Genomic DNA, 26,720 nt, shown 5'->3' on the forward strand with positions numbered 1-26,720 from the left:
ATGGTGCAAGAGAGATGTGGTTTTGAAACCTACTTCTTCCATTTGGACCCACTGGTTAAGCTCACACAAATGACTTTGCTTCTCTGATCTGTTCCTCAACAGAAGAAACTTCCTTGACCAGTGTCAGGAGATAATGAGGTATGGGAAAGGCTTTTGATTAACTCACTAGTAATAGCATCTGTTCAAGACCATGCTTGTTGGAAATAATTTTCCCTGTGTTTATACAGGGAGAGTCTGAGGCAGGATTAGCAGTCTAGATTCTTAACTTCTTCCCTTGCCCTGCAATATTCCAATGCAATATTTCTAGCCCTGCCACGATACTTAATATCACAGAGGCAATTATCTTGGGGTTTTCTCTGAAACAGCACCAAGTGGGGTTCTGATCATTTAGAACATATCCAGTCTTTATATTTTGTATTACTGCACAATGCTAGGAAGCCAAATTTTCTTTCAAAATCTCCTGGTTGATAGCTCTCCTTGTGCCTTTTTTTTCTATTGAGTGACACTTTGCTAGGTGTAGGTTTGCTTGAGTGGCTACTTATCCCTTCCTTCCTTTCTGCCTATCAATGATATCTCTAATGTAGTCAATTTATCAAGTATGGGATTTAGATACTCCACATACATTATTTATTCATCTTTGCTAAGCTCCAGGGGTTAATTGTAGTCCTCCCTGTTTTTACAAATAAAGAAAAGGTAACTCCAAGCTTGAAGAATATTCCAAAGGTCACAGCATTAGGAAATGTTGGAGTTGATATTGAAGCCCATGTCTAGCTGATTGGATGGTTCTATTTTAGATTAGCTTTTAGTGTTTAATAAAAATAGTTAACTCTTCTAGAAATGACCTGTTTATTATAAAGAAAGCTCCATGAGATCATTTATTTAAATGTCTTTCTGGGGTCCCAATTAGCATTTGTTTACACTCCATGCAATAAAACAAAAAAAAACAAAAACAAAAAAAAACTAAGCTTTAATTTCTAAACTTCTCTGAGAAGTTCTTAACTTCTCTTAACTTGTCAGAGAGTTGATAGCTTAAAGCAGTAGGATGTCCTTTGGGATTTCTGTTTTTAGAATTTTTATTTAGGGAACATGTATTGTTATTGTGACTAAAACAAAGTCATTTGCCTATGATATATGGCTGTGGCACATAGAAAGTGAAGGTGCAAACCAGCATGAGTAATGGCTTACCTGCTAACAAAGAAAAATGATAATTGTGTTACATAGGTTGAATATGTTAGTATAAGTATAACCTTCTAAGTCCTAGCCAGTAGTAGTTCATCTACATTGAGAATCACCTGTGGCTATCATTTGAATTTATTAGTCCCACTGAATCAGGATTTCAGGTGGTGAAACTTAATAAACCCCAGGAAGTATTTTAAAATTGTATAACTTCTGAGGACTCTGCATATCAGAGTTTAAATTCTTCTTAGCTTGAGGGGCCTACTTGGCCAAGAAGTTGTTTATTGCTGGGCTCTTTGGAGCTAGCCACACCTTAGAACCCAGCTGGGTCTGAAGTGATTAAGTTAATAAAAAGTGACCAGGCTATTGCCTGGTCATGATTCCAGCTAATAGGCTAAAGTTGGCTAGGGAATAGAATTTAATGAGATTTGAGTTATTGTCCCATTGGGGCAATTACTTGACTTCTTCCTTGGCCAGGGGCCTCTCTTAGCATTTCTATTAATCAAGAAATAATAAGGAGATGTAGGGTATTTTCTTCTACATTTGACAGCTCAACCTCTTCCTGGATGAGCTTGAAAACGTTGCCCCAATCCTCCATAATTCTTACTCCAGTAAATCTGAAAATCGTGGGAGAGAACCAAAGAAATTAATGTGCCTGGCACAACACAAGCTTTCCATCAGCAGGTAGCAATCATTAGTGACTAGCATTACAACATACCATGTCACAACAGTGTCTGATGTTGTCCACTGGCGGAACAGGACTTGCCACACTTCAGGGAAAGTTAAGATTGAGAGTTTTACTTCTAGAGCTACACTGTAACTATTGCAACAGAAAGAAAAGTGCTACTGTTTCCTCACTCATATTTTGTATCTCCCTAATCAGAGTAAATGTCCTTTTCCTGCTTTCCTTTTTTTCTTTTCCCTCTGTCACCTAGTTGAAAAGTTCATTTATTAGCTCCTAAATTCCTAGTCATCTTCCCTTGAATGTTTCTCAGCAATTCAGCCTGATCCTTGATGTTCAGTTCTTCCCTTGATACTTTTCTGTTTATAATACAGCCTCCTTTCATTTGGGCTTAGATGTGGAAGACTTCTCAGCCACTTGGGGTTAACCTTTAACTTAAAACCATAACCTCTCAAGCTTATTTTACCAAGGAAACTATTTGATCTAATAAGTAGATGTCTTCAGATTTATTTTAAACTTTAATAAGGCCAAGTGGTTTAGCCGTTTAGAAGTTGAATTTTTTGAGGCCATATGTAAGACACCAATTGGGAAAATATCAAAGGCAAATGTGTGTTCTTGATAAGCTTCCCCATCATAAAAAATAGTTTCATATAAACAAGAAAAGTACAGAAACAGATGATCTATGATAGTAAAACCTAAGAAACAAATAAGGAAAAGGTCCTGCTTCATTAGCCATTGAAAGAAACTTAAAACTACCAAATCAGAAGATGTTTTTAGGAGGTGAAAAATAAGTGATCATTAACCAGATGTCAGTGGCTCATGCCTTTGATCTTAGATACTCAGGAGGTTGAGATCGGAGGACTGATGTTCAAAGCTTGCCTGGGTAGGAAAGTCTGACTTCAGTTTATCAGCAAAATACTGGACTGGAGGCATGGTAGAGTACTAGCTGTGAGTAGAAAAAGCCAAGTAAGATGATGAGGCCCTGAATACAGGCCCTGATACCAACCCACCCACCCACCCACCTACTCATCCACACACATATACAGGTCACAACCTTTTGCCAAGCATTGCAGTGCTAGGTAACCAAAGCCATACTCCTTTTCCCAGACCACATATTTCTTTCCAACAGACTATTTTAAGACAATGCTCTAATGTTGAAACTATCAGTTTGAAAATATGTCACATTGCATTATTTAAGGTGCCTTAGAAACTTGGAACCAATCTAAGTACCCACAATGAAAGGTAATCCATGACATAGAGCACTTCTTCATATGCCCATTGAAATCTCTACAAAGAAAAAGCATGAGCCTCTTTATATCAAATTGGAGAAGGAAATGGGATACCAAATTATGACATTTATTCCAAAATGTGAATGAGCATAACTCTTTAAACTACACAAACAAACTAAGGGAGAAAGTAGTGTTAATAATAGTATTTGCTGGTTAAAATTGATGGTTCATATTTTTATTTTTTCCTATATTTCTATATTTCCTATATTCCTATGTTTTCTATATTTCTATATGTATATGAGTATACATTTATTTTATGGAAGCTCAATCCAAGATTATTCCATACACACTGTTTGCATTTATTTATAGGTGTTCATGGGCAGGCCATGTTGATGACTTTCTCTGAATGCCAGCCATTACTATGGTCAGAGATTCAGTACTGGAACATTCTCTTTTGTAACATTTCCTAAGTGTTTCAAATATAGTTTATAGGAATCTGCCTTTGAGGACTCAGCACTGACATTTCCTGGCTATATAAGAGATGCTCACATTCTTACTGGATTTATCCTTTGTGCTGTTACCTCTTCTGAATATCTTTAATCCCTCTACAAAGTGTTTGCCACAGGAGCTGATTTTCTCTTAATGTTATGTTTTAGACAATGGGCCCTGCTTGGGATACAGAAAACCAAACCAGCCATATAGATGGTTGTCCTACAAACAGGTAAGTCAGGCCAATGATTTTAGGTTTGTTTTTTTTTTTGGGGGGGGGGAGGTTCTGGTCATGGGGCCTGAACTCTGGGCCTGGAGGCCAATGATTTTAGACAGATTATTTTGCTAATATATTATCTGAGCTGATTTATGTTCTCCTCTCCCTCCCTCCCTCCCTCCCTCCCTCTCTCCCTTCCTTCCTTCCTTCCTTCCTTCCTTCCTCCCTCCCTCCCTCCCTCTCTCCCTTCCTTCCTTCCTTCCTTCCTTCCTTCCTTCCTTCCTTCCTTCCCTCCTTCCTTCCTTTCTCTCTCTCTCTCTCTCTCTCTCTCTCTCTCTCTCTCTCTCTCTCTCTCTCTCTCTCTCTCTCTCTCTCTCTCTCTCTCTCTCTTTCTGTCATGGGCTTGAACTCAAGGCCTGGACACTGTTCCATTTCTCAAGGCTGGCACTCTATCACTTGATCCATAGCTCTACTTCCAGCTTTTTGGGTGCTTAATTGGAGATCAGTGTTTCACAGAATTTCCTACTCAGGCTGGCTTTGAACTGCAATCCTCAAATCTCAGCCTCCTGAGTAGGTAGGGATTATAGGTAAGAGCCACCTAACTTGCTCTCTCCCCACCCCATCCCCTCTCTCACATAGGTATCTGATCGAGCAGAGTATCTGGGCTCCTGTCTCTTATATAAAGGATATAAACCATCACCGGACCAGTTTGTTGGCATCTTTGCTCAGAACAGACCAGAGGTAACCATGTTGAAGCTAACTAAAGAAAATGGCATCCTCTCCAGTGCATCCCCATGACACTTGCTGATGACTTACCAAAGCTATAACGATTTCATAATGCTTACTTTTCTACCTGTGTTAGGACTAAGAGCTACCTAAAATCCTAGTCATCTAATGTGTGTGTTTGAAGTTTTATTTCCCATCGGTGGGGATGATTTAAGTCAGCCTGATTGTGATATGGGGAAAATAAGAAAATTGTGAAGGTATTCTAGATAGCGATGAGTTCATATTTGAACTGGGATTAGCTTGTTGTATACTTGAGCTGGTAAGCCCTCACCCCATTGCTCCTGAGTCTGGTCATCTCCCACTTTCCATAGTGACCTGAAAACAGTTATTACCTGTTTAGATGATTGGAACTAACCTTACTTCCAAGTTCCAGTAAAGTCATTAGGTTCAATATACTAAGTAGAGTTCACAGGCTATACTTTTAGGGGACTCTATACTCCATTTTTTGCTATATCCACTTTCCAGAAAAGATGTCCTTGACACTGGTTTAGGAATTTAACACCAAACTTTGTGTTATTGGTCTGCTAGGGTTACCATAATAAAACGCACAAGAATGTCAGTAGATTTGATATCTCCTGAGACCTTTCTCTGTGACTTGCAGGTGGTGGTCACTTATTTGTTATGATCTCACTTGGCATCTTCTTTGTGCACATGCATCCTGGTGTGTCTTCCTCTTCTCATGAAAGCACCAGACCTACACAGCTCTACTTGTACAACCTCATTTAACAGTGCTTACCTTCCAAATGCCCTATCTCAAATACAGTCATGTTGGGCAGAGGCGGGGTGTTTAAGGATTCAACATGTGTTTGGAGCAGAGAAGGGGAATACAGTTGAGTCTATAATACTTAAGCTGGCAATGAAGGCCCACCCCTAGCAGATTCTCCCCTCCCTTTCCAACTTTACTTCCTGTCTCTCTTCACACTCTGAGTATGTAGACACAGTGGTGCTGGTTCTCTTGTGTGTCATTTTCTTCCTTCTTCTTTAAGTGCCTTCTCTGCCTCCTCCACAACCAAGTCCTTTCAAGTTGTCCCTTTTCCTCATCTCTTCAAAGTAGCCTCAGAGAGCTTTGACCCATTCTTGAAAGCGATCTCTGTCTCCTGAAGCTTCCCTAATATCTCCCACAGTCTCCATGGATGGAGCAGACACATTCTGCCTTTGTATGTGAGCCTGTGTTGTGACTACCTTATCTCCTCAGTGACAGTTCCTATGGCTAGCCATGCAGTGGTTTTTTAAAAAATGTAATATGTACCAAATAAGCATTTGAAGCTAAATTAACACTCTTCAAAGATCATCTTCCAGGACTTACTTGAACTTCTCTCCCTACAGTGGGTCATCTCTGAGTTGGCTTGTTACACATACTCCATGGTAGCAGTCCCCCTGTATGACACCTTGGGAGCAGAAGCCATCATATTCATTGTCAACAAGGGTAAGTGTCTGCTATGACTTTACAACTTGATTCTGTCTTAATGCAGAGTAATGTTTGTTTAAGCAGATTTGAAAAGCTTTTAGCCAGAAAATAATGCTTTGGTCTTTCCTATCCTATACTTCTTAGGAAATAATTTACAGGGAAATTACAAAGAAATAAAAGGCCCTGGAGACAAAGATATTCTTAGATTAGTGTTTCCACAAATAGTTCAAGGTAAGGTGGTCTAGAACTGTATCTTAGAATCAAGACTGTTTACTTTAAGTGTACTGGATAAAACTCTAAAGAGTGAGCTTAACTGGCTAAATTACTGTGGAACTACATAATTAATTTCTTAGCCTTATAGATTAGGTCACTTTGGCAGCACATACACTAAACTCCAGTCATTACAATTACCCAACATGCATCTGTATTCATGGTGATTTCATAGGAAAAGAAATGACATTGTTAGAAAAACATAACCAAGATCAGTGGGGCAAGTAATAGCCCACTGATATCGAAGATGCTAGTGTTTGTTGCTGAAATAGTTAGGTTGAGTATACTCATTGGAAAGGTAGACACCGTATTATGCAAACAGTGTCATACAAAATGCTAAGATTTGGAATCAGAAATGTCTTCTCCTTCCTCTTTGAGTCTCTCCTCCCCTCCTCAGAATAAAACATGTCAACGGAATCACATCTCAGTGGTTCATGCCAACTTTCTAGATGACTTATCAAATAGGAGGAATTCCATGGCTGTTCTAGATACTGTAAAATGTGTTGGTAGCAGGCAGAACTATGCATTTCCATTTGAATTAAGTTCAGTTATCACCAATGGAATGTTCAGGTTGTTCGCTATAAATCCGACTTGTACATATAATCTCCTTTGGTGTCTCAATAGCACTGAAAAATGTTAATTTCTCCTCATTGAAAAGCAATGAGGTCTTTCACAGAGCAGGATGGTGATCTCTCCCTGTTTCTGCTTTCAGCTGATATCCCTACTGTCATCTGTGATACACCCCAGAAGGCATTGGGGCTGATAGAGAATGTGGAAAAGGGCCATACCCCAGGCCTGAAGATGATCATCCTCATGGACCCCTTTGATGATGATCTGAAAGAGAGAGGAGAGAAATGTGGAGTTGAGGTCTTATCCATGTCTGATGCTGAGGTATGAGCCTGAAACTCAACCTTGGAAATGGACAATGGTCCAACACCAAGAACAAGTTTCAGGATATTTGCACAAAAACACTGAGCTCTTGTCAATAGTGGCATGCAAGGAGTAAATCAGACTCATGTTAAGAAACTTGGAGAAAGATTTATTTGGGGGCAAGTCGAAGGTTTATGCCAGATGCCGAGTGACTGGTAGCTCACATCTGTGATCCTAGCTAATCAGGAGGCTGAGATTTGAGAATGAGAGTTCAAAACCAGCCCAGGTAGAAAAGTTCATGAGACTTTTACTTGCAATTAACAACAACAACAACAAAAACCCAACAATAACAACCTAGAAGTATTCAAGCCCCACTACTGTCACACACACATTCACATGCACGCGTGCACACGTGCCCCTCCCCCACATACACACAATCATGCTAGAGATGGAGAAAGTTTTGTGGGCAGCAGTATACACTTCTGAGAATTATGAACAGAGAGTTTTGTAATCATTAAGGATATACTTCCTGGAGCCAAGCTGCCTGAAGTTATATGCTACTCCTACATCTGTTACTTACGTGGCATTGTGTTGTGACTTCACATTGCTATTTCCCCATTCATAAGATAGTAATAAAGATAGTCTCCATCTCACAGATGCATTGGGAAGCCTTAAATGATCTAGTGTATGTAAATTGCCCAAGCAAATGATTGATAACTTATAGGCCCTGAAATGTTAACTGTTCATATTATTCAAAGAAGGATTAGTTATGGTTCTAGATGATTTGATATTTAAAAAGACCATGGGAAGCTTAAAAATTTAGGGTCTGCCTTCTTTAGGCTGTTCTAGAGGAACATAAAGTTTCTCTGGGAGTGGGGATCTCTATTATACCCCCATATTGGCTTCTGGGCCTGTTCCAGGTTGAAATTTTGGTATTTCCTTAACGAATGTCTTTCTTTCTTTGTTTCTTCTTCATGTAGAATCTAGGCAAGGAAAACTTCAGAAAACCCGTGGTAAGTTTTCCTCTTCCTGAATGTGAGTTTTGTCCACTCTCAAAGGAGATGGTAGTCTAAGACCTGTGCTTCTTTCTCCAGCCTCCAAACCCAGAAGATACAAGCATCATCTGTTTCACCAGTGGAACCACAGGTCAGTGTCCATGAGGCCCTGCCAGAGCCCCCTGAATTGTGAGCCTTGAGTACCTGGATACTGGCACACTGATGCACAAGTGCTGCCATCGGCCCTTCCTTGGGTCTTCATCCTAAAGATTCCCAAATAGAAAAACACAAACATGGGCTGGAATGTGGCTGAGTGCTTGCCTAGCATGCATGCAGCCCTGGGTTTGATTCCTCAGTGTCACATAAACAGGAAAGGCCAGAAGTGGCATGGTAGCTTAAGTGGTAGAGTGCTAGGCTGGAGCAAAAGAAGCTCAGGGACAGTGCCTAGACCCCGAGTTTAGGCCCCAGGACTGGCAAAAACAAAAAGAAAAACAAAAAAATACAAGCATAAGTAAAAATAACCTTTATTCAATACACAAGGAGGTATTTACATGCTAATGAATTTCAGGGATTTTAAAGACAACATCAGAAAGTTGCTCTTTTTCTCCACCTAAAACTCTTAAGCAATTCAACCCCATTGAGATAATTTCTTTCAATCAGAGTATCAGCATAACCTAAAGATGTTTTTCCACAGATGTTTGTACATTCTCATAGGAGATGATTATGTTCATCTCATAGGAGACTTCATCCCTTTTAATATGGTACATGATAATCTACACTTACAGTCATTCCAGTATGCCTGGTTTTTAAGAGTTATAACAATATTACTAGGTAATAGTATTCCATCTAAGAGGCACAAGAAAATAACAACATATGAGTAGCAACATTGATTGTGTTGCTATCTGAGCTTGGGGCAGTGCTCTGAGTGGTATTGAATAGCAATGGTGCATTGAGTAGTAGAATCCTTGGAGGCATTAATCATTCCTAAACAGAGGCATATGCATCCACAAAGAGACCTGGTGGCATACAAAACTCTTAACTGTCTAAACAGAACTAATTGAATCTAGCTTCTTTTTAATTTGTTGCTGGCACTGAGACTTGAACTCAGAGCCTTTCTGTTTTGCTCGACTTTTTCCACTCAAGGCTGATACTCTACCATTTAAACCACACTTCCACTTCCAGGTTAATTTGCTGGTTAATTGGAGATAAGAGTCTCTTGGATTATCTGCCTAGGCTAGCCTTGAACCTCAATCCCCAGATCTGAGGCTCCTGAATAGCTAGGATTACATGCAGGAGCCACTGATGCCTGGCTGAATCTAGTTTCTTCAATTTCAAGGCCAAAAGCTACAATTAATCACATAAAAGACTTTTCTCTCTACATCTTGTGTCCTACAGGTAACCCCAAAGGAGCTATCCTAACTCATCAAAATATTGCTTCAAACACTGCCGGTTTTCTCAAATGTCTGGAGGTCAGTGGTCCATTGAAAAATAGACACTGGTTAAAATGTGAATCAGAGGGCTGGGATGGTGGCTCAGTGGTAGAGTGCTTGCCTCACATGCATGAGGCCCTGGGTTCAATTCCTCAGCACCACTTAAGCAGAAAAAAGCAGGAAGTGGCACTATGGCTCAAGTAGTAGGGCTCTAGCCTTGAGGTGAAGAGCTGAGGGACAGTGCCCAGGCCCAGAGTTCAGTCCCCACGACCAACCAAAAAAAATCAGATATAAGATTTAAAGTTCTTAAAGTTAGAGGAGGCAGAGAAGAGAAAGAAAAACAAGCTAAAGACCTAAGTTGTAAGGGTGGGCAAACCCTGTTTTAGTCTTATTGGCAGAACTGTACATTTAAGCCTCACTCTTCTAGATTACTGCAAATCTCAACACTCTGCCTAGTTCAAAGCAGCGCCTAAGAGTTATCTAGTATGTGGTACACTGTGGGAGCCCTAAGCAGGGGTAGTTTTTAGATCTCCATAAGAGAGAGTTGGTATTAATCCATCATTATCTCCTCTTTGTTTTCTGATCCATAGCATGTTTTCCAGCCTACTCCTGATGATGTGACCATATCCTACCTCCCCTTGGCTCATATGTTTGAGAGGATTGTACAGGTGAATATCCTGTGTTTCTAGCGTGTGTGTAAAAAGAGGGATTCTAGCTTGATAGTCCCTCTTTTATTCCGAAATCATCAACACAGCCTTTCTAGTCCTTTCTCTACTATGTCAAGGCATAGGCAGGAGGTTGGCTCATGGGAATCCCCATCCTGGCAGCACCCCCCCCGCCCTCTCCCCCAACTTGCTGCAGAGCCTTCCCTTGCTGAGTTTGCATCCTAAGGTAGTGGATGTTCATGAGTTCAGTAAGAGCTTGCCATCTATCCACACTTGGTCCTGAGATGATTCAAAGAGACATTGCATCTTTCTTTATCTTTTCTGTTGGTTAGAATATTTGAAAAGATTTGCAGTAAGAGGAAAGGAAGCTCCTACAGAGGGCCAAGGAAAGAACATTTGGTCCTGGTAAGGGATTAGGCATCCTCAAGGTTTTCATGCCATTCCTGAATGTATTAGGTGTCTGACCAGCATGGTATGTACCCAAGGAGTGTTATCCTTCTGGATTCCAGGTTTTCAGCTAAGTGATTCTGAGGTTGACTTGAGAACAAAATGTAGCACTGGTCTTTCAAAAGCATAGAGAGTATTGTGGGAAAGTCTTCTATACTCCTCTCAAATACCTAAAATGCTAAAATGGGCCAAGCACTGGTGACTCATACCTGTACTCCAGCTATTCAGGTGGCTGAGACCTGAGGATCCATGTTGGAAGCTAGCCTAGGCAGGAAAGTCTTTGAGACTCCTATTTCTAATTAACCAGCAAAAAGTCAGAAGTGGAATTGTAGCTCAAGTGGTAGAGTGCTATCCTTGAGCAAAAACTCTAAGGGACAGAACCCAGGCCCTGAGTTCAAGTCCCTGGTACTAGATAGATAGATAGATAGATAGATAGATAGATAGATAGATAGATAGATAGATAGATAGATAGATAGATAGATAGATGGATGGATAGATCGATAGCAAAGTATAATGTTTAGTTGGTTAGACTAAAGTGTTGCTATGTGCTAAATAAAAATTGATTGTAATAAGCTCGTAAAAATGTTTTAACACGGAAGTGGAGTGCGGCTCAAGTGGTAGAGTGTTAATCTTGAGCAAAAAATCTCAGGGACAGCCCCCAACCCCAAGTTCAAGGCCCATGACCAGCAAAAAAAAAATGTTTAACCATTTCTGAAATGTGCAGTTTCATACTCGAAGACTGCCCCACTTTAATTTGGAGCTCTCAGCTCTTACTGCCATATAGTCAATAGTGTTTAATAATAGTGTTTAATAGTGGACTGTCACACAGCTGGGATGGGGTTGGAGGGTGGGGCCCGCAATCTCATCTGTCTTATCTGTCTTGACACCTTGAGGAAAATGCGTTTCTATCTTTTCTTGAGGGCTCCTGGGAACCTAAATGGGAGGACTCTGTACAGAATAAAGGGTCATGGACCTCATCTTATTTCCTCAGTTCTACTGAGAATTCAGGCCTCCTCTACAGTGATTCCTCAGGTGCCGACCCCCCTGTTCCATGTTGTTTCAGGCTGTCGTGTATTCCTGTGGAGCCAGAGTTGGGTTCTTTCAAGGAGATATCCGGTTGCTACCTGATGATATGAAAGCCCTCAAACCCACAGTGTTTCCCACAGTGCCTCGACTCCTTAACAGGGTCTATGATAAGGTACCAACTTGGCTTCTAGTGGGCTTGCCTGAAGGAGGGGACCATCTGTGATACAGACTTGTGCTAAGACATTGAAGGATGCCATTTTTGCTAAGAAATTAGCTCTACCTCCAGCCCCCATGAACATCTGAATAAAGCCACATTTCAACTGCTTCTGTGAAAAACCATAGTAAAACAAAACCCCCTTTGCTCTGGATAAGATTTCTGAGCTGAGGAAGAGTTCAACTTTGAGACCTCATGAGTCCCTGATGAACTTACTTGGAAGTTGCTCCTCTGATTTATATGTAGGTTATCAGCTTTCTTGCTGAGTTACCAGGCCCCATGGTAAACATTTCAGACATGTTCTCTCAACCAATCCTCCCAAAACATACTTGATTACACTGACTCTTACCATTGTGATGATGAAGAAATTAAGGCTGCAGTTAAAGAACTTGCCCAGAATTCAATCAAATAAGGAAAAAAGGCTTAGTAGTTTTAGCTGTCATTGATCACGAACATTGGGGTTTGCAAATGGTGATTTAAATAGATTCTAGAGATGCCATTTTTCTACTATTCCTTAGCTGAGATTCTACCATAAAGATAGAATCCCTTCATTTGTTAATCTTGAGAAAAATGAATTGGTGTCCCAAAAATCTTCAAATATGTCCAGTGAGAATTCAATGTATATATGTGCGTATTGTGTGTATGGATTGTTATGAACTCATGATTCTGCATCTTGTGTGTTAAACCCATTTTAATCACACTTGATATTCAGATGGGCCCAACTTAGAAGTGGGGAGCTCCCATCAAGTTGCTTATGTGTTCTTTTGACATGACCCCAATAGCCTTTGATAGTGCCCTTGGTTTCTGGCAACAAGATATCCTATGTTCATCTTATATTACAGACATGAGAGGATGCCTACAGCTAACAGGATAATTTGCCTTAGAAGGTGAAAATGGACAGCCCTAGTTTTCTGGAGGTGCAGAAGTAGAAGCACAAATGTAGAAGATGGCCAGAGAGGCACTCTCAAAATTTGAACTAGAAAGAATTTTGATTTTTGTGGATTTTGTTTCTCATATAATGAGATCTGAAGGCTAGAATTTGAAATTCATGCTTTAATTTTTGGGATGAAAGAGTTCCTTCTAGCTGTCCTTAGGCAGGACTATGATTAATAGATTGTGGAGTTGCAGTCATACCAGGGTCAAGAAAGCCCAGGAAAATAAGGTGAACTGGGAAATGATGTTAATTGGTTAAGCCAAAAGGAAAGAAAATGATCTAAGTAGGGAAGTATGTTGGGTTTTTTGTGATGTGGCTAAAGGACTTTTATTATTATAGAGAAAGGTGATAATAGTGGATATAAAAATAACTTAAGAGTAAGGGGAAAGAGGCAAAATTTCCTTTTGAGAAGTCAGATTCCTTAGCTCTACTTTCTCATACTACATAAAAAAACCCAAGTGGAGCTACATACTGTTATAAATCTTGATGGGTTTTTTTTTCACCACTCTTCGCTTAATTTAGTTTTCAAGGACCAGAAACATGGGAGGATTGGAGCTTCATGTGTACATGTGTATTACTTTTTGAGTGTAACCCTAGTTCTCTGTATTCATTGTTATTCAACAACCCACTTAATGATCTGGAGATGTTCCCTTATGAAATCAGACAGCACCATCTCTTGCTTACCTATGAATGACCTTGATAAGCATCTTTTTAAGTTAATGACCTTAAGAAGTATCTTCTATAGGTTTCCAGCTAAGAGGTGCTATCATCTTACAGGTACAAAATGAAGCCAAAACACCCTTGAGTAAGTTCATGTTGAACCTGGCAATTACTAGTAAATACAGTGATGTAAAAAACGGTATCATCAGACGTGACAGTTTGTGGGACAAGTTTATTTTTTCAAAGATCCAGGTAAGTTGGTCGGGTCCTGAAAAGTCAGATGCTAGAGCTGCCCTCTACTCACACTCCGCTCTTCTTCCAGTGCTAGAGCATCATCCTAACTGAAGGTCCTCTTGAACTCTGAGTGTCCACTTGCTTTCTGAGAGTCCCCTGTACAACTTTATCATGAAAGCAAATTGGCTAAAAAAGCATGGTGGCTCATGCCTATAATGGATTGAAGCCAGCCAGGACTGAAAAGTCCATGAGACTCTTATCTCCAATTAAATACCAAAAAGCTGGAAGTGGAGCTATAGCTCAAGTGGTAGAGTATCAGCTTTGAGTAAAAAAAAAGCTAAGGAATAGGACCCAGGCCCTGAGTTCAAGCTTCAGTTTACCCTCCTGTACCATACACATACAAAAAGCATAAAGCATATTTGATGTAGATACTAGCATATTCTATCATTACATGATCTGCTGTGATTATAAGCGATATAAATAAAGTATTTAACAAATGCAGGTTCTGAGGGCTACAGTCATGACTTAAGTGATAGAGCACTTGCCTAGTAAGCCCAAAGCCTGGAGCAAGTTATGATCCCAGCTGTAGACGGTGATGACAATTGAACACCTTAAGTGCATTTCCACAACACTGGGCACTATTAAAAGTATCTGTAAATTAACTGGTTAAATTGGTATATAACAACATTGGGTAGCGATTATAGTCACTTGAGGGTGGCAGAAACTGAAGCCCAGAGATAAAGTCACAGCCAGTCTTTTGTGTTCACTGCGCAGGACAGCTTGGGTGGGAATGTTCGCATCATGATCACTGGAGCCGCCCCCATCTCCACTCAGGTCCTCACATTCCTCCGGGCAGCCTTAGGATGCTGGGTAAGAATTTACTTTTTCAAAATATAGTATTGATGATCTGAATAAAAATGGAAGCACAACTGAAAAAAACCTGAAATGTACCAATGAGAAAGTCACCCAAGCCTCAAAACCAAGAGGAAATACCCTAGCAGCACCTCTTAGTGTATCTGTGTAGAGAAATCTTAGCATAAATGCAACCAGTGTGCTGAAATATGAATGCAATACTAATGGAATAGTTCCCCATCAACATCAATCCTTCTTGAAGGATGGCTTCACAGCAGTCTGTCAAGTGTAGACAAGTCATCTACTATTGATAGACACCATTTTCCCACTATTGTAACTGATGAAATGATAAGGACACTTTTGCACCCCTGGGTATTTTTGCAGTTATCAGTTTAGAATAAGCCCATTGAAGTAGTGTCAAAGAGCATGTTTGTGTTTCTGTGTATATATGTGAACATACATATACGTATATTACATGTAAATGTATATTATCAAACAGTCTTCCATAAAGATCTTGTCTTTTCTATACACTCCTGGAAACAATACAGGAAGCCTCCTTTACCCATGCTCTTCCTAGTGACATGCCTTGTCAGTTCTATAAACCTTAGTCATTTGCCTCTATATTCAAAACCTTATTGCAGTGTTGTTTCTTTTATCAATACCAAACAGCTTTCCAACTTGATATCTATATTTCTTCCATGAATTACTTCCTTATAGCAGAAGTAAAGCATGATTTAGTCCTCTTCCATATTACTTTCTAAGAGTTCTTCATGTAGTAATAGAAGATCAATCTCAGTTATACATTTTTTCTGGTCTCATCTTTTCTGTTTTGGTTTCCTTCTTGCCTTGTATGTAACTTATATAAAACTTTCAAACATTTGTGTGGTTATATTGATTGATGTTTTCTATCTGTGCTTTTCAAATTGGTTTTAAATTGAACTAGGGTTTCAAAAACTAAACAGGGCTTTCTAATCTCTAATACTTCATACCATTGGTTTTTACCATATTTTCTGGTGATCTGATAGTTTTACCCTTTAAAAAATATTAATGTCTCCACTACACCTGCAATAAATCTAGGGGTCTGGACACAAATATTGTCTAATTTTTCTCCCTCCCAAATGGATAACTAGTTTACTCATTTAACTTTGCATGACATGAACAAGTAGAAAACAGGCACAGGATTATACTCTCCGAGAAATACATACTGCCAATTATAAACCCCCAACTGAGTAAAGATTCTGAATGATACCAGAGACATCGGCAAAATTCCTCTGGGTTTTCAAACTACCATCACTTGGCCATTCTGTTCTTTCTTCTTCAAAAATTTTCTTTCTTTAGTTCCAAAGAACAATAGGAGATAAACTCTTCCTCCAATTCTGCTCCTGGAAATGTCTTCTCTAAGTCTTTCTCTTTATCTCTGCTAATGACAGGCCACACCTACCTTTGCAGTAGCCTATCAGTTTGCTTGAACTTGGGAAACTTAAATGTGGGAACTTTAACTGCCATCAGCCTCTCTAAAATCGATATTATCTTTCATATCAGGGGTTTTCAAGTTACAGGGCAGACCCAGTCTAGCCCACCATCTGTTTTATACATGAAACGGCTTTGGAACACAGCCATAGCCATTCATGTAATATATGATCTGTGATTGCTTTAGGAGCTACATTGGCAGAGTGAATTTGTTGAGACAGACAAATATTTATTGTCTTAATCTATGCAAAAAAGTTTGCCAACTCCAGTACTTTATCAAAACTAGAGCTATTTTCCTTTTTTAAAAAATGCTGCTCTATGTTTTTAGTTCTTTCAGAGGTGCTGCAGGTTCAAATCAATTGCCGCTGGATTGCGTATCACTTTGTGAATAATTTGCATTTTCTTTACCTTCTTGAAATGCTATACTTTCCATTTGGGTAAAAATCCAAACACTCTAACATATTTCTGAGAGCTCTTAGTTTTTGAATGAGCACTTAGTTTTAAAGACTTAGGAACTGGGATATGAATTCAATATTTTAAGAAACGAATTGTTCTTCAATGCTTGGAGACCCTATTTGCCTCATGTCTTAGCCAGGCAGTTTCAAGTTGATCTTGAGTTAGTCCCAAAGCCTTTCTTTGTCTTCCCAGGTATTTGAAGCTTATGGACAAACAGAATGTACTGCTGGCTGTACAATTACATCACCTGGGGACTGGACAACAGGTAAGACCTCTATCTGTCAGGCAGTGTGTGTAAGGAGTTATGAGAAGTTAGTTTCTAACTGAACTAGGATTTAAGTTTCAATCATTACAGATAAATGAGGTTAGATACTCCAATGAATGAGATAGGTGCCAAACTCAAATTTTGGATCCCAGCTTGATTATCCAAAACATCTACCAAAGATATCTGGGTTTTGTTGTTGTTGTTATTGTTTTGTCGGTCATGGGGCCTGAACTCTGGGCCTGGGTGCTGTCCCTCAGCTCTTCAGCTCAAGGCTAGCGCTCTACCACTTGAAACACCGCACCACTTCTGGCTTTTTTATTTTTGCTTACTTGGTGCTGAGGAATCAAACCCGTGGCCTCATGCATGTGAGGCAAGCGCTCTACCACTGAGCCACCTTCCCAGTCCCTTTAGTCCTATTTTTAAGAGTTTCAGTCTTATTTTTTATCTATCTCCTAAATCTGTCCAGAATAACTACTATTATTAGAACTTCAGAGTGTCCGAGCTGATGCATGGTCTATTTTAGGTCATGTTGGAGTCCCTGTGTCTTGTAACTATGTGAAGCTGGAAGATGTGGCTGACATGAATTACTTTTCAGTAAACAACGAAGGAGAGGTGGGTAAACTATGGCCTGCAGTCAGATCATCATGGAGGTGAAGAGGTATAGAGCTCACAGTTGTGAGCTCGTGTGGTTTTTACTCTTTTGTTATCTTTAGCAAGGAACTAAATATTTCTGAGTCTCATTTTCCTTTCTTGTAGTGGGGACTAAAATACAGCACTCTTCATGCTGTAGCAGGACCTGTCAGGTGACCTAAGTGGGAGGGTGTGTGTTGTAAGGTGTCCATGGTTTGGAAGTAGACCCTTGCTCTTGTCACCACCTTGTACTGTCTGGTGTACAGGTCTGCATCAAGGGCACCAATGTCTTCCAAGGATACCTAAAAGACCCTGAGAAAACACAGGAAGCTCTGGACAAGGATGGCTGGCTTCACACTGGAGACATTGGTCGCTGGCTTCCAGTGAGTATTTCCTTATAATTTCCAGTAGTCTATGCTACTTGTTCGACTTTACTAGACTTTGCCAGAAAACCACGCAGACATCCAGGTACAAAGAACAGAGAAAAGTTTATTTTCAGCAAAGGGAATTGCAAGACCTCTTCTCACAAGAGAGAAGTAGTGCCGGCTATCTGCGGTGACCTATGTAATCTGTGAGGCTAGGGGGTGGAGACCCTGGTGTGGATTGTGTGGACCAGGGGCTTCCTCATATGATGGGCTAGGATTTATGGCTGCTGCCCAAGTGGCAGAAAAGGGGTCTTGCAGCTGCCCAGACCTGAAGGTCACTCTAAGGGGTTCTTGCTGCCAAAGGTGTGCCATCTCAAGGTAAAGGGGGGCGGGTGGAGGCTGATTATTTACTGCTTTTACTAAATGGGCCTAGAGTTGCCTAGGAAAAGAGCATGCTAAGCTATGGGAGAGGAGGCTACTGGGCCAACACTACTGGGCTGGAGAGACTAAATCTGCCTATGGCTAGTGGGGTAGATTTGCCAGTGGGTTAATCAGCTGAAAAAGATGGAGGTGAATGGGTCTGTATCTTCTCTTAACCATAAAGAGAAAGAAGTAGCAAGTGGTAAAGCCCAGGCTGGGAGTTGGGTGGTTCATACTCTAGTTCAGCACTTCCAGAGGCCAACAATGTGAAAGTAGGCTAATATGTGACCAAGAGTTGCCAAAGTTAGTGTCTTTCTTCCTCTTAGCCACAGTGTATTTACTGTTGGACCACATGTGGGAGAGAGAGACTAAATAGAAGCTTTTCTTCATTTCTTATCAAATACAATATCTACATTAGCCCATGGTACCAGCATTGCTTCCAAACACAATCTGAAGGGAGGATTCTTTAATAGGTCAGATAGTTCTAGATGTCAGAATTTTTATGGCTCCCATGTAATGGAAAGAATTTGCTAATAGCCAAGAGAAAATTAGGTGGTGTCTCTAGGAAAAGGGTAGTAACAGGACTGTATATTCTGTCCTTTCCTTTTTCCTTTGATTTTTTTTTCTTTTCTCAGTACTGGTGAAAGTATGAAGACACAAGTCTTCATACTTGCTGGGAAGGGCCTCTACCACTTGAACCATACTTCTAGGCCCATTTTGCTCTGCTTATTTTTGAAATAGGCTCTTGCTTTTTGTATGGGCTGACCTAGACTGCTATCCTATTTACACTTCCTATGCTAGGCACATGCTACCACACCCAGACTTTTTTGTTGAGATGGTGTCTTGGGAACTTTTTTATTTGTCAGTCCTGGGGCTTGAACCCCAGGGCCTAAGCACTATCCCTGAGCTTCTTTTGCTCAAGGCTAGAACTCTACCATTTGAGCCATAGTTTGCCACTTTCAGCTTTTTCTGTGGTACTGAGGAATCGAACCCAGGGCATCATGCATGCTAGGCAACCACTCTACCAGTAAGCCACATTCCCAGCCTTGGGAACTCTGTGTGTGTGTGTGTGTGTGTGTGTGTGTGTGTGTGTGTGTGTGTGTGTGTGTGTGTCTTGGGAACTCTGTGTGTGTGTGTGTGTGTGTGTGTGTGTGTGTTATGGTGTGTGCTGGTCCTGTGGCTTGAACTCAAGGTCTGAGCACTGTCCCTGAAGCTTTTGCACTCAACCTACCACTTTACCACTTGAGCCACAGCTCTACTTCTGGCTTTTTGGTGGTTTATTAGAGGTAAGAGACTCCTGCCCAGGCTGGAAATTATGATCCTCAGATCTCAGCCTCCTGAGTAGTTAGGATTGCAGGCATGACTCACGAATACCCAGATTGGGAACTTTTTAAATTTTTAACCAGGGTTACCGTGAAGCTGTCAGATCTTAGCCTCCTGTATAGCTGGAATGAAAAGCACATGTCACCATACCCACCTAAACTTTGTGATCATTTCCTATCATGATCCTTCTGATTTCCATCTCCAAATAGCTAAGATTACAGGTGTGAGCTGCAACTAGTGCTCCATTTCTTTTCACTTTTCTTGAGATCGAAATTGTGGTTTGATAACTCCATGCATCCACAACTTCTCTCTTTTGAGAGTTTCAAAGGGAGGTATCTTTTCCCATTTAATTCATAAGGCATACCATAACCTGAAAGTAGGATTTCCAAACCAGGCATTTGCAGAGGCTACTGGTTGTTTCTCAGTGACCTTTGCAGCCTCTTGCTAAGAAAAACAGAGATTGCTTTTTTCTTTTTGGAGATGAGGTCTCGTTGTATAGCCCATGCTGACTTTTCAGTCTGGAACTCACAGTACTCCTGCCTCTGGACACCCAAATGCTGGGATTACAAGTGTATGGCACCAGATGTGAGGCCTTTGTGTAGCTTCACTTTCTAGTAGTAACAGTAGCTGCTGTCCATCCCATCTGTTTTCCTAAGATAGGGAATTGCACCACAATAGTTTGGAACCTTCAAAGCCTCATAGGGAATTTTTTTTCCAAAGGATTATCTTTCTCCAGAGTTCTCTTGGTCTGATATGTGCTGAGGAGCTAGAGGAACATAGGGAATGTAACTAGATCCAAAAATTCCTTTATTGCTCAGCATTCAAGATTTAACTATAATTCAAAGAATGATGGATAATGAGGCCTGTAAGAACACAGTCCTAATGATATAATTCCTAGAGATGTGTCTCATAGTACTGTGCTAGCATGTTGCTGTTTAAGAAGAGTGCTGCATTTGCGTCAGCCTAGATGTAGACAAAACAGATACGTCTCCTCTCCTAGGTTATAAAAGGCCATTCCTTAATAACCATTTTCATCATGCCATGCTAAATTGATGAGTAAGCTGAATCGATGGTTCCAGGGTTGGTTCAGACTGTGATCTTAGAGTATGATTATGTGGATTGTATTTGCACTTGTCCCAGTTCTACAATTCAAATCCCTAAGAACATAAGCTCCTTAAAGAAACTAAACTCAAAGAAATAAAGTTGCAGAGGCCTCTGGTGGTTGGCTGGGCAGAGGGCCTTCCCTCCCCATCTCTGCTTACAGTCTAACTAACCCAACTACTGACTACCTGATTAGTACATGGGAGATGGATCTAACAGGAAATACACAGGAAGCAGAGCTAACTAATTCAAGTCTTAATTAAAGATAACTCTCTTTCTATTCCTGAGAGTTCTGGAGCTAGAGTAATTGGAAACTGAGAGGTGAATATTCTCTTTTCTTAATTGACAGTTCTGGGGCTTGGCTTTGTAGACTTGTACTTGCTAGGTAAGTGCTGTACCACTTGAGCTACACTCCCAGCCTGTTTCTGCCTCAGTAATTTTTGATACACAGTCTTGTGTTTTTTCCAGGCTGTCCTTAGATCGTAATCTTCCTACATTGTCTTCCATGTAGCAGGGGACCAGCATGTACCACCATGGCTAGCTTGCTGGTTGAGAGGGGGGCTTGCTTACTTTTTGTTTAGTGTGCCATTGCACTCAGCCTGGAAAATTTCTTTATTGGAGGAAGGAACTATCCATATAACACAAGCTGATCCTGAGGACTTTCTCTGAGGCTCTGGGAAGGTGGGTCAGTGGTACAGTGCTTACCTTGCATGCATAAGGCCCTGGGTTTGATTCCTTGGCACCACATAAGCAGAAAAAGCTGGAAATGATTCTGTGGCTCAAGTGGTAGAGTGCTAGCCTTAAGCTGAAGAGCTGAGGGACAGTGCCCAGGCCCAGAGTTCAGGCCCCATGACTGACCACCCCTCACCCCCCAAAAAAAGGATAAAAGTGTGGCTTCTCCATTTTCCCTATTAACACAGCTCTTAATGCTAAAAACAAAACATAAAACAAAAAAAAAACTAATGTTTTTTCTACATTCTGCAGAATGGAACTCTGAAGATCATTGACCGAAAAAAGAACATTTTCAAGCTGGCACAAGGAGAATACATTGCTCCCGAGAAGATAGAAAATATCTATATCAGGAGTAGACTGGTGTTACAAGTTTTTGTACATGGGGACAGCTTACGGGTAATAAGCTATTTTAATAAGAACCACCATTAGGTGCAGGTCACTGTGGTTCTGTGTAGTGGCCAGAAATTTATCTAGGTATATCCAGAGTTCTAGCTTATAGAACTAAAGAAATGAAGCTATGTTCCATATCATAAATAAGGCAACGTTGATTACAAACAAAACCTTCTTAAAGTTGGGCACTGGCAACTCAGGCTGAGATCGAGGATCATGGTTCTGAAACAGGCTCAGGCAGGAACATCTATAAGACTCTTATCTCTAATTAAACACCAAAAAGCAGGAAGTGGTACTGTGGTTCAAGTGGGAAATCCCCCAAACCCTGAGTTCAAGCCTTAGGCCTGGCACAAAACAGATAAACAACACCAAAAAAAAAAAAAACAACTTTTTTTCCCACTATGATGGATTTTGTAAACAAGTCAGTAGAATTACTAAAAATGATTTGGAAAAATAGTGTTTCCCACATTGTGCTTACTTTCTGTTCTGGTTGAAGTTTCTCTGGCATGACAGGGTATCTCATATATATATATATATATATATATATATATATATATATATATATATACACACACACACACACACACACACACACACACACACACACTTAAATTCGGCTCTTTGGAGGAAGGGCATAAGGAAAACTGTGGGCATGAACAGGCCAGAGATTCTTCTAAATTTTAGTGGCTACCACCTCTTTCTGAAAAGTCAAATTTGGCCAGAACGTTTCTGTTATGAGATGTTGAATGGAGTAATATATCAGTGAGAAAGAAAGCAGGACCCTTGTATAGATTTGAAGTTGGGAGGTCTTTTCATTTATTTTTTTAATCACCATGAGCTGGTCCTTCTCTTTACCCTCTGGGGCAAAGGAGTGCCTGTATGCTAGGCCTCTCATGCCCTTGCATCTGTTTCTTTTTCAGTCATCCTTGGTAGGAGTGGTAGTTCCTGACTCCGAAGTGCTCCCCTCATTTGCTGCCAAACTCGGGATTAAGGGATCCTTTGAAGTCTTGTGTGAAAATGAAGTAAGTATTACTCAGGAAAACTCATGGTCCATGTGGCAAAGAGGAGGCACTACCAGTTGGGGCATCCCTGGGTACCCAGGGCCTCTTCTCTGAAGAAATGATCTCTTCCTATTTCTGTGTAATATAGCTATGGTCCCAATAGACTTAATAATTTTATTAGATCATAGGATAGAATGGATCATTTAAAACACAAAGCTGAGCCAGTGGCTCATGCCAGTAATCCTAGCTACTCAGAAGGCCTTAAGAGAGGATCGTGGAAGTCTGTGAGACTCTTATCTCCAATAAACCACCAGAAAACCTGAAGTGGCACTGTGGCTCAAGTGGTAGAGCATTAGACTTGAGCTAAAGAGCTCAGGGATAGAGCCCAGGCTCTGAGTTCAAGCCCACGACAAAAAAAACCCTCAAAATAATAAACACATATGTCAATAAGTAAAATAATCTAGAGAAAAGTCACTATTAATGCTTTGTAGATACTTTTATATATTGCTTTTATCCTAACCCATTGTTACAGGCATTTGGAGTGAGTTCACACTTAGCTGTTCATTTTCAGTCATGCTTTAAGCAATGTTCTGTATTCCTAGACTATCCAGGGAGCCATTTTACAAGACTTGCAGAAAGTTGGGAAAGAAGGTGGTCTAAAGTCCTTCGAACAGGTATGTTCCACTGATTTTACTCAAGTCTCTTGAGTCACCATCAAAATTTTATTTAAAGTTCCAACTTACCATGGGTGTAAACATACAATTTCCAAAGAATTGATTTGAGAATTTATGCCTTTAACTGGCAATGACCACGTCCTTTGGTAATTAACTTGCAGTGTCCCTTTTCCCTTCTCCCTCCTCATTTCTTTTCTCTTCTAATCACAAACATGTTAAGAATGGCCACGGGTTACTAGATCTGTACCTGTCTACTTCATTAACCTCTTTTATAAGATGAAACATGCTTTCAAGTCCTTCATTGAGCACTCTGAGGGCTGTGCAGAAGAGTATGCAGCACTAATAAACCATATGTGTGTTTACTTCATCTTCTAGGTCAAGAGCATCTTTATTCATCCAGAGCCATTTTCCATTGAAAATGGGCTCTTGACACCAACACTAAAAGCAAAACGAGTAGAGCTCTGCAAATTCTTCCAGACCCAAATCAGCAGCCTGTATGAGAGTATCCAGGAGTAGGTTAAGGTATTTATGGCTGAACTGGCTGCCTGGTCTGTGCTGCTGTGTGAGCATATAGATTAAAAACTATTCTTCCATTTGTGTTGTGTTTCTTCCTCTCTGTTGTTTTACTTACTGAATGATCAAACTACCATCTGAAAAAAAATACCATCAGAGATTTATAAGCAGGAAATTTAGCCTGGGTAGAAGTCTTGCTTTTCTCATCTTAGTCGTGGCTAATTTAGCTATGTATTTACTTTTTTCACGGTCCCACTTTGTGTTTTGACTCTTCTGCAAGCTCTCCAACTTCAGTGCCATTTTAAATCAGAGATCACAAGATCAAATATCCTAGGGATCCCTTGTGAGGCTTTTTCTTGCTTTATAGCAAATATATAAACCAAGAGTTAATATAGGCTCACTAACATTCACAGTAAGAAATCCTTAATTTCCTTTTTCAGGTTTTTAAAGTTATATCGTAGAGGTCCTTTACATCTTTAATTCCTAGTTTTTTTTTGAGGTATTACAAAAGGAGTTGCTTTCCTGATTTCAGCCTTGCTTTTCTCATTGTAGGTATACAAAAAAGCAATTGATTTTTATGGGCTAAGGAGAAAAATATATTAAGTGAAGTAAGACGGACCCAAAGAAACATAGACTGCATGCTTTCCCTTATTTGTAATAACTAGAGTATGTCTATAAATCTATAAGCAAATCCAATGGATAGTAAAAGACAAATAATTACACTTGGATATGATCAATTAAACAGCACCCTAAGCATTCACACACTGAGAACAAAGGAGGACATTCTTAGGAGAGGATCACAATGGCTCAGTAGCTATGTATATGACCATATAAAATGATGCCTATCGAAATGAACTCGAAGAAATGGAAACAAAAGTTTTTTTAAATTGTACTGTTTGCAGTTATTTCTTTTTTTTCTTTTTTCTCCTTTGGTTTATTCTCTCGGTTGACAGTTTTTGATTTCTGTAACCTTGTCTTGTATATAAGTTTATCTGAATTGGGGAAGGGAAGGGGAATCACACAGTGGGACAAAGGGTGAACCAATGCAACAGTGATACTCACTAAACACTATGTTGGAAATGAACTATACAACTTGGGGGATCGGGGTGGGGAAGAGGGAGAAAATGTCCAAAAAGAAATGTACTCATTGGGCTAGGAAGGTGGCTTAGTGGTAGTGCTTGCCTTACATTCATGAGGCCCTGGGTTCAATTCCTCAGCACCATATAAGCAGAAAAAGCCAGAAGTACACTGTGGCTCAAGTGTTAGAGTGCTCACTTTGAGCTGAAGAGCTGAGGGACAGCACCCAAGCCCAGACAGAGTTCAGGCCCATGACCAACAAAACAACAACAACAACAAAACGGATATCATTGGTAGATGGTTGGGATAAGCAAGCTGGGATCCAAAATTTGAGTTTGGCACCTGTCTTGTTCATTGGGGTATCTAACCTCATTCATCTGTAATGATTGAAACTTTAAATCCTAGTTCAGTTAGAAACTAACTTCTGATAATTCCTTACACACATTGCCGACACACACACACACACACACACACACACAAACACACACAGAAAGAAATGTATTCATTACCTTACTTATGTAACTGTACCCACTCACTGTACATCACCTTTACAATAAAATTTAAAGAAATCTTTAAGGAAGTGGCACTGTGGCTTAAGTGGTAGAGCACTAGCCTTGAGCTGAAGAGCTCAGGGAAGTCTTTTAAGTTCTGAAAAGCTGTTTAGAATCTATTTTCTAATTTCTTCACAAAGCCATCACAACTTTTGAGTTTTAACTGACTGCTCATACCAATTATTATCTGTGAGATAAATCTCTTCTTCAGACTTCTGGATACACTAAAATCTGCACAGAAGGGAACTATTTGATCATCCTAAACATTTCCTAGAGATTCTTCTCTTTGACAGTATAAATTCTTAAGATTTCTGCTTTGGGGGTATTAAAACTGGGTGTGTATGTTTAAAAAATGTTCACAGTGTTGTCTATAGGGGTATCTATCTTCTGACTGATCTAATCTTCTAACTAATGCAGTTTGCTGCTGAACTGGAACTGTGAAAGGAGGAGTTGAGACTTATGTCCAGTGAAATTTTCCAGTAAATGAAGCAAGCACTGAATAAAACTCTCCTGCACTGGGTGCCTAACAGGCTTATCTTCTGTGAAGGAACCTACTGATGATATTTCCCCATGAACTACCATACCCCTTATACCTGGTGCCTCTACTTGTAAATGTAAAATTTTAAAATAAACTATTGCAGACATATATGTTGTAGTGTTTTTCATTTTATGGGTCATAATGAGAAATCCATCTTAAATAAGGATCACTTAAACATCAACGTTAATTATTGGTTCTATAACTTGGCTACTTCAGACTTACCTAAAAGAAAAAATAAAAAAGACAGTACTTGGATCTTGAGTTAAACAGCCTGAGGTGAAGAGATTTTTTAGCGTGCAATCGAGTTTGTTGACCCTGTAAATGGAGAAGACCAGGCCTTCTTATCTGACATCAAGAAAAACAAGGAACAGCTGAGCCCAATCTCTGAGCATTAGTTCATGTTCTTTCCCCATTGCCACCTGCTGGACTCTGACGTCTCCTAGGGTTCCTCTCTGGCTCCCAGAATTGAGAATGTTCATGGATAGCTTCACAGGTGGCCAAGGCAAGGCTATTCTTGAGTACAAAGCAAAGGAAAGGCAGGAACTGATTTGCAGAGTCTCCCTGCTCTAGATCACCACATCTCTTTGACTTCCCCTATATATCCTTTACTCCTCCAGTTAACTTTTACTG

At 40.2% G+C, this 26,720-nt stretch overlaps 1 protein-coding gene across 3 annotated transcripts in view; it reads left to right on the forward strand.

Annotated features, from left to right (window-relative positions):
• Positions 1–26,198, forward strand: part of Acsl5 (acyl-CoA synthetase long chain family member 5) — a 50,542-nt gene extending 24,344 nt beyond the window's left edge. For all 3 annotated transcript variants that reach the window (XM_069987990.1, XM_069987988.1, XM_069987989.1), the window contains exons 4-22: positions 3,744–3,808; positions 4,433–4,534; positions 5,906–6,005; positions 6,970–7,148; positions 8,108–8,140; positions 8,222–8,273; positions 9,518–9,591; positions 10,143–10,220; positions 11,728–11,862; positions 13,616–13,750; positions 14,507–14,602; positions 16,703–16,775; positions 17,299–17,387; positions 17,672–17,788; positions 21,599–21,742; positions 22,657–22,758; positions 23,340–23,411; positions 23,787–23,933; positions 25,970–26,198. In XM_069987990.1, the coding sequence (XP_069844091.1) occupies positions 3,744–3,808; positions 4,433–4,534; positions 5,906–6,005; positions 6,970–7,148; positions 8,108–8,140; positions 8,222–8,273; positions 9,518–9,591; positions 10,143–10,220; positions 11,728–11,862; positions 13,616–13,750; positions 14,507–14,602; positions 16,703–16,775; positions 17,299–17,387; positions 17,672–17,788; positions 21,599–21,742; positions 22,657–22,758; positions 23,340–23,411; positions 23,787–23,927 (1,787 nt within the window). In that variant the 3' untranslated portion in view covers positions 23,928–23,933; positions 25,970–26,198. The remainder of the gene's footprint in view (positions 1–3,743; positions 3,809–4,432; positions 4,535–5,905; positions 6,006–6,969; positions 7,149–8,107; positions 8,141–8,221; positions 8,274–9,517; positions 9,592–10,142; positions 10,221–11,727; positions 11,863–13,615; positions 13,751–14,506; positions 14,603–16,702; positions 16,776–17,298; positions 17,388–17,671; positions 17,789–21,598; positions 21,743–22,656; positions 22,759–23,339; positions 23,412–23,786; positions 23,934–25,969) is intronic.
• The last annotated feature ends 522 nt before the right edge of the window (positions 26,199–26,720 follow it).

The sequence above is a fragment of the Dipodomys merriami genome, unplaced genomic scaffold, assembly GCF_024711535.1.
Source record: "Dipodomys merriami isolate MVZ:Mamm:240054 unplaced genomic scaffold, mDipMer1.0.p SCAF_35, whole genome shotgun sequence".
In the NCBI taxonomy this organism is placed as follows: Eukaryota; Metazoa; Chordata; class Mammalia; order Rodentia; family Heteromyidae; genus Dipodomys; species Dipodomys merriami.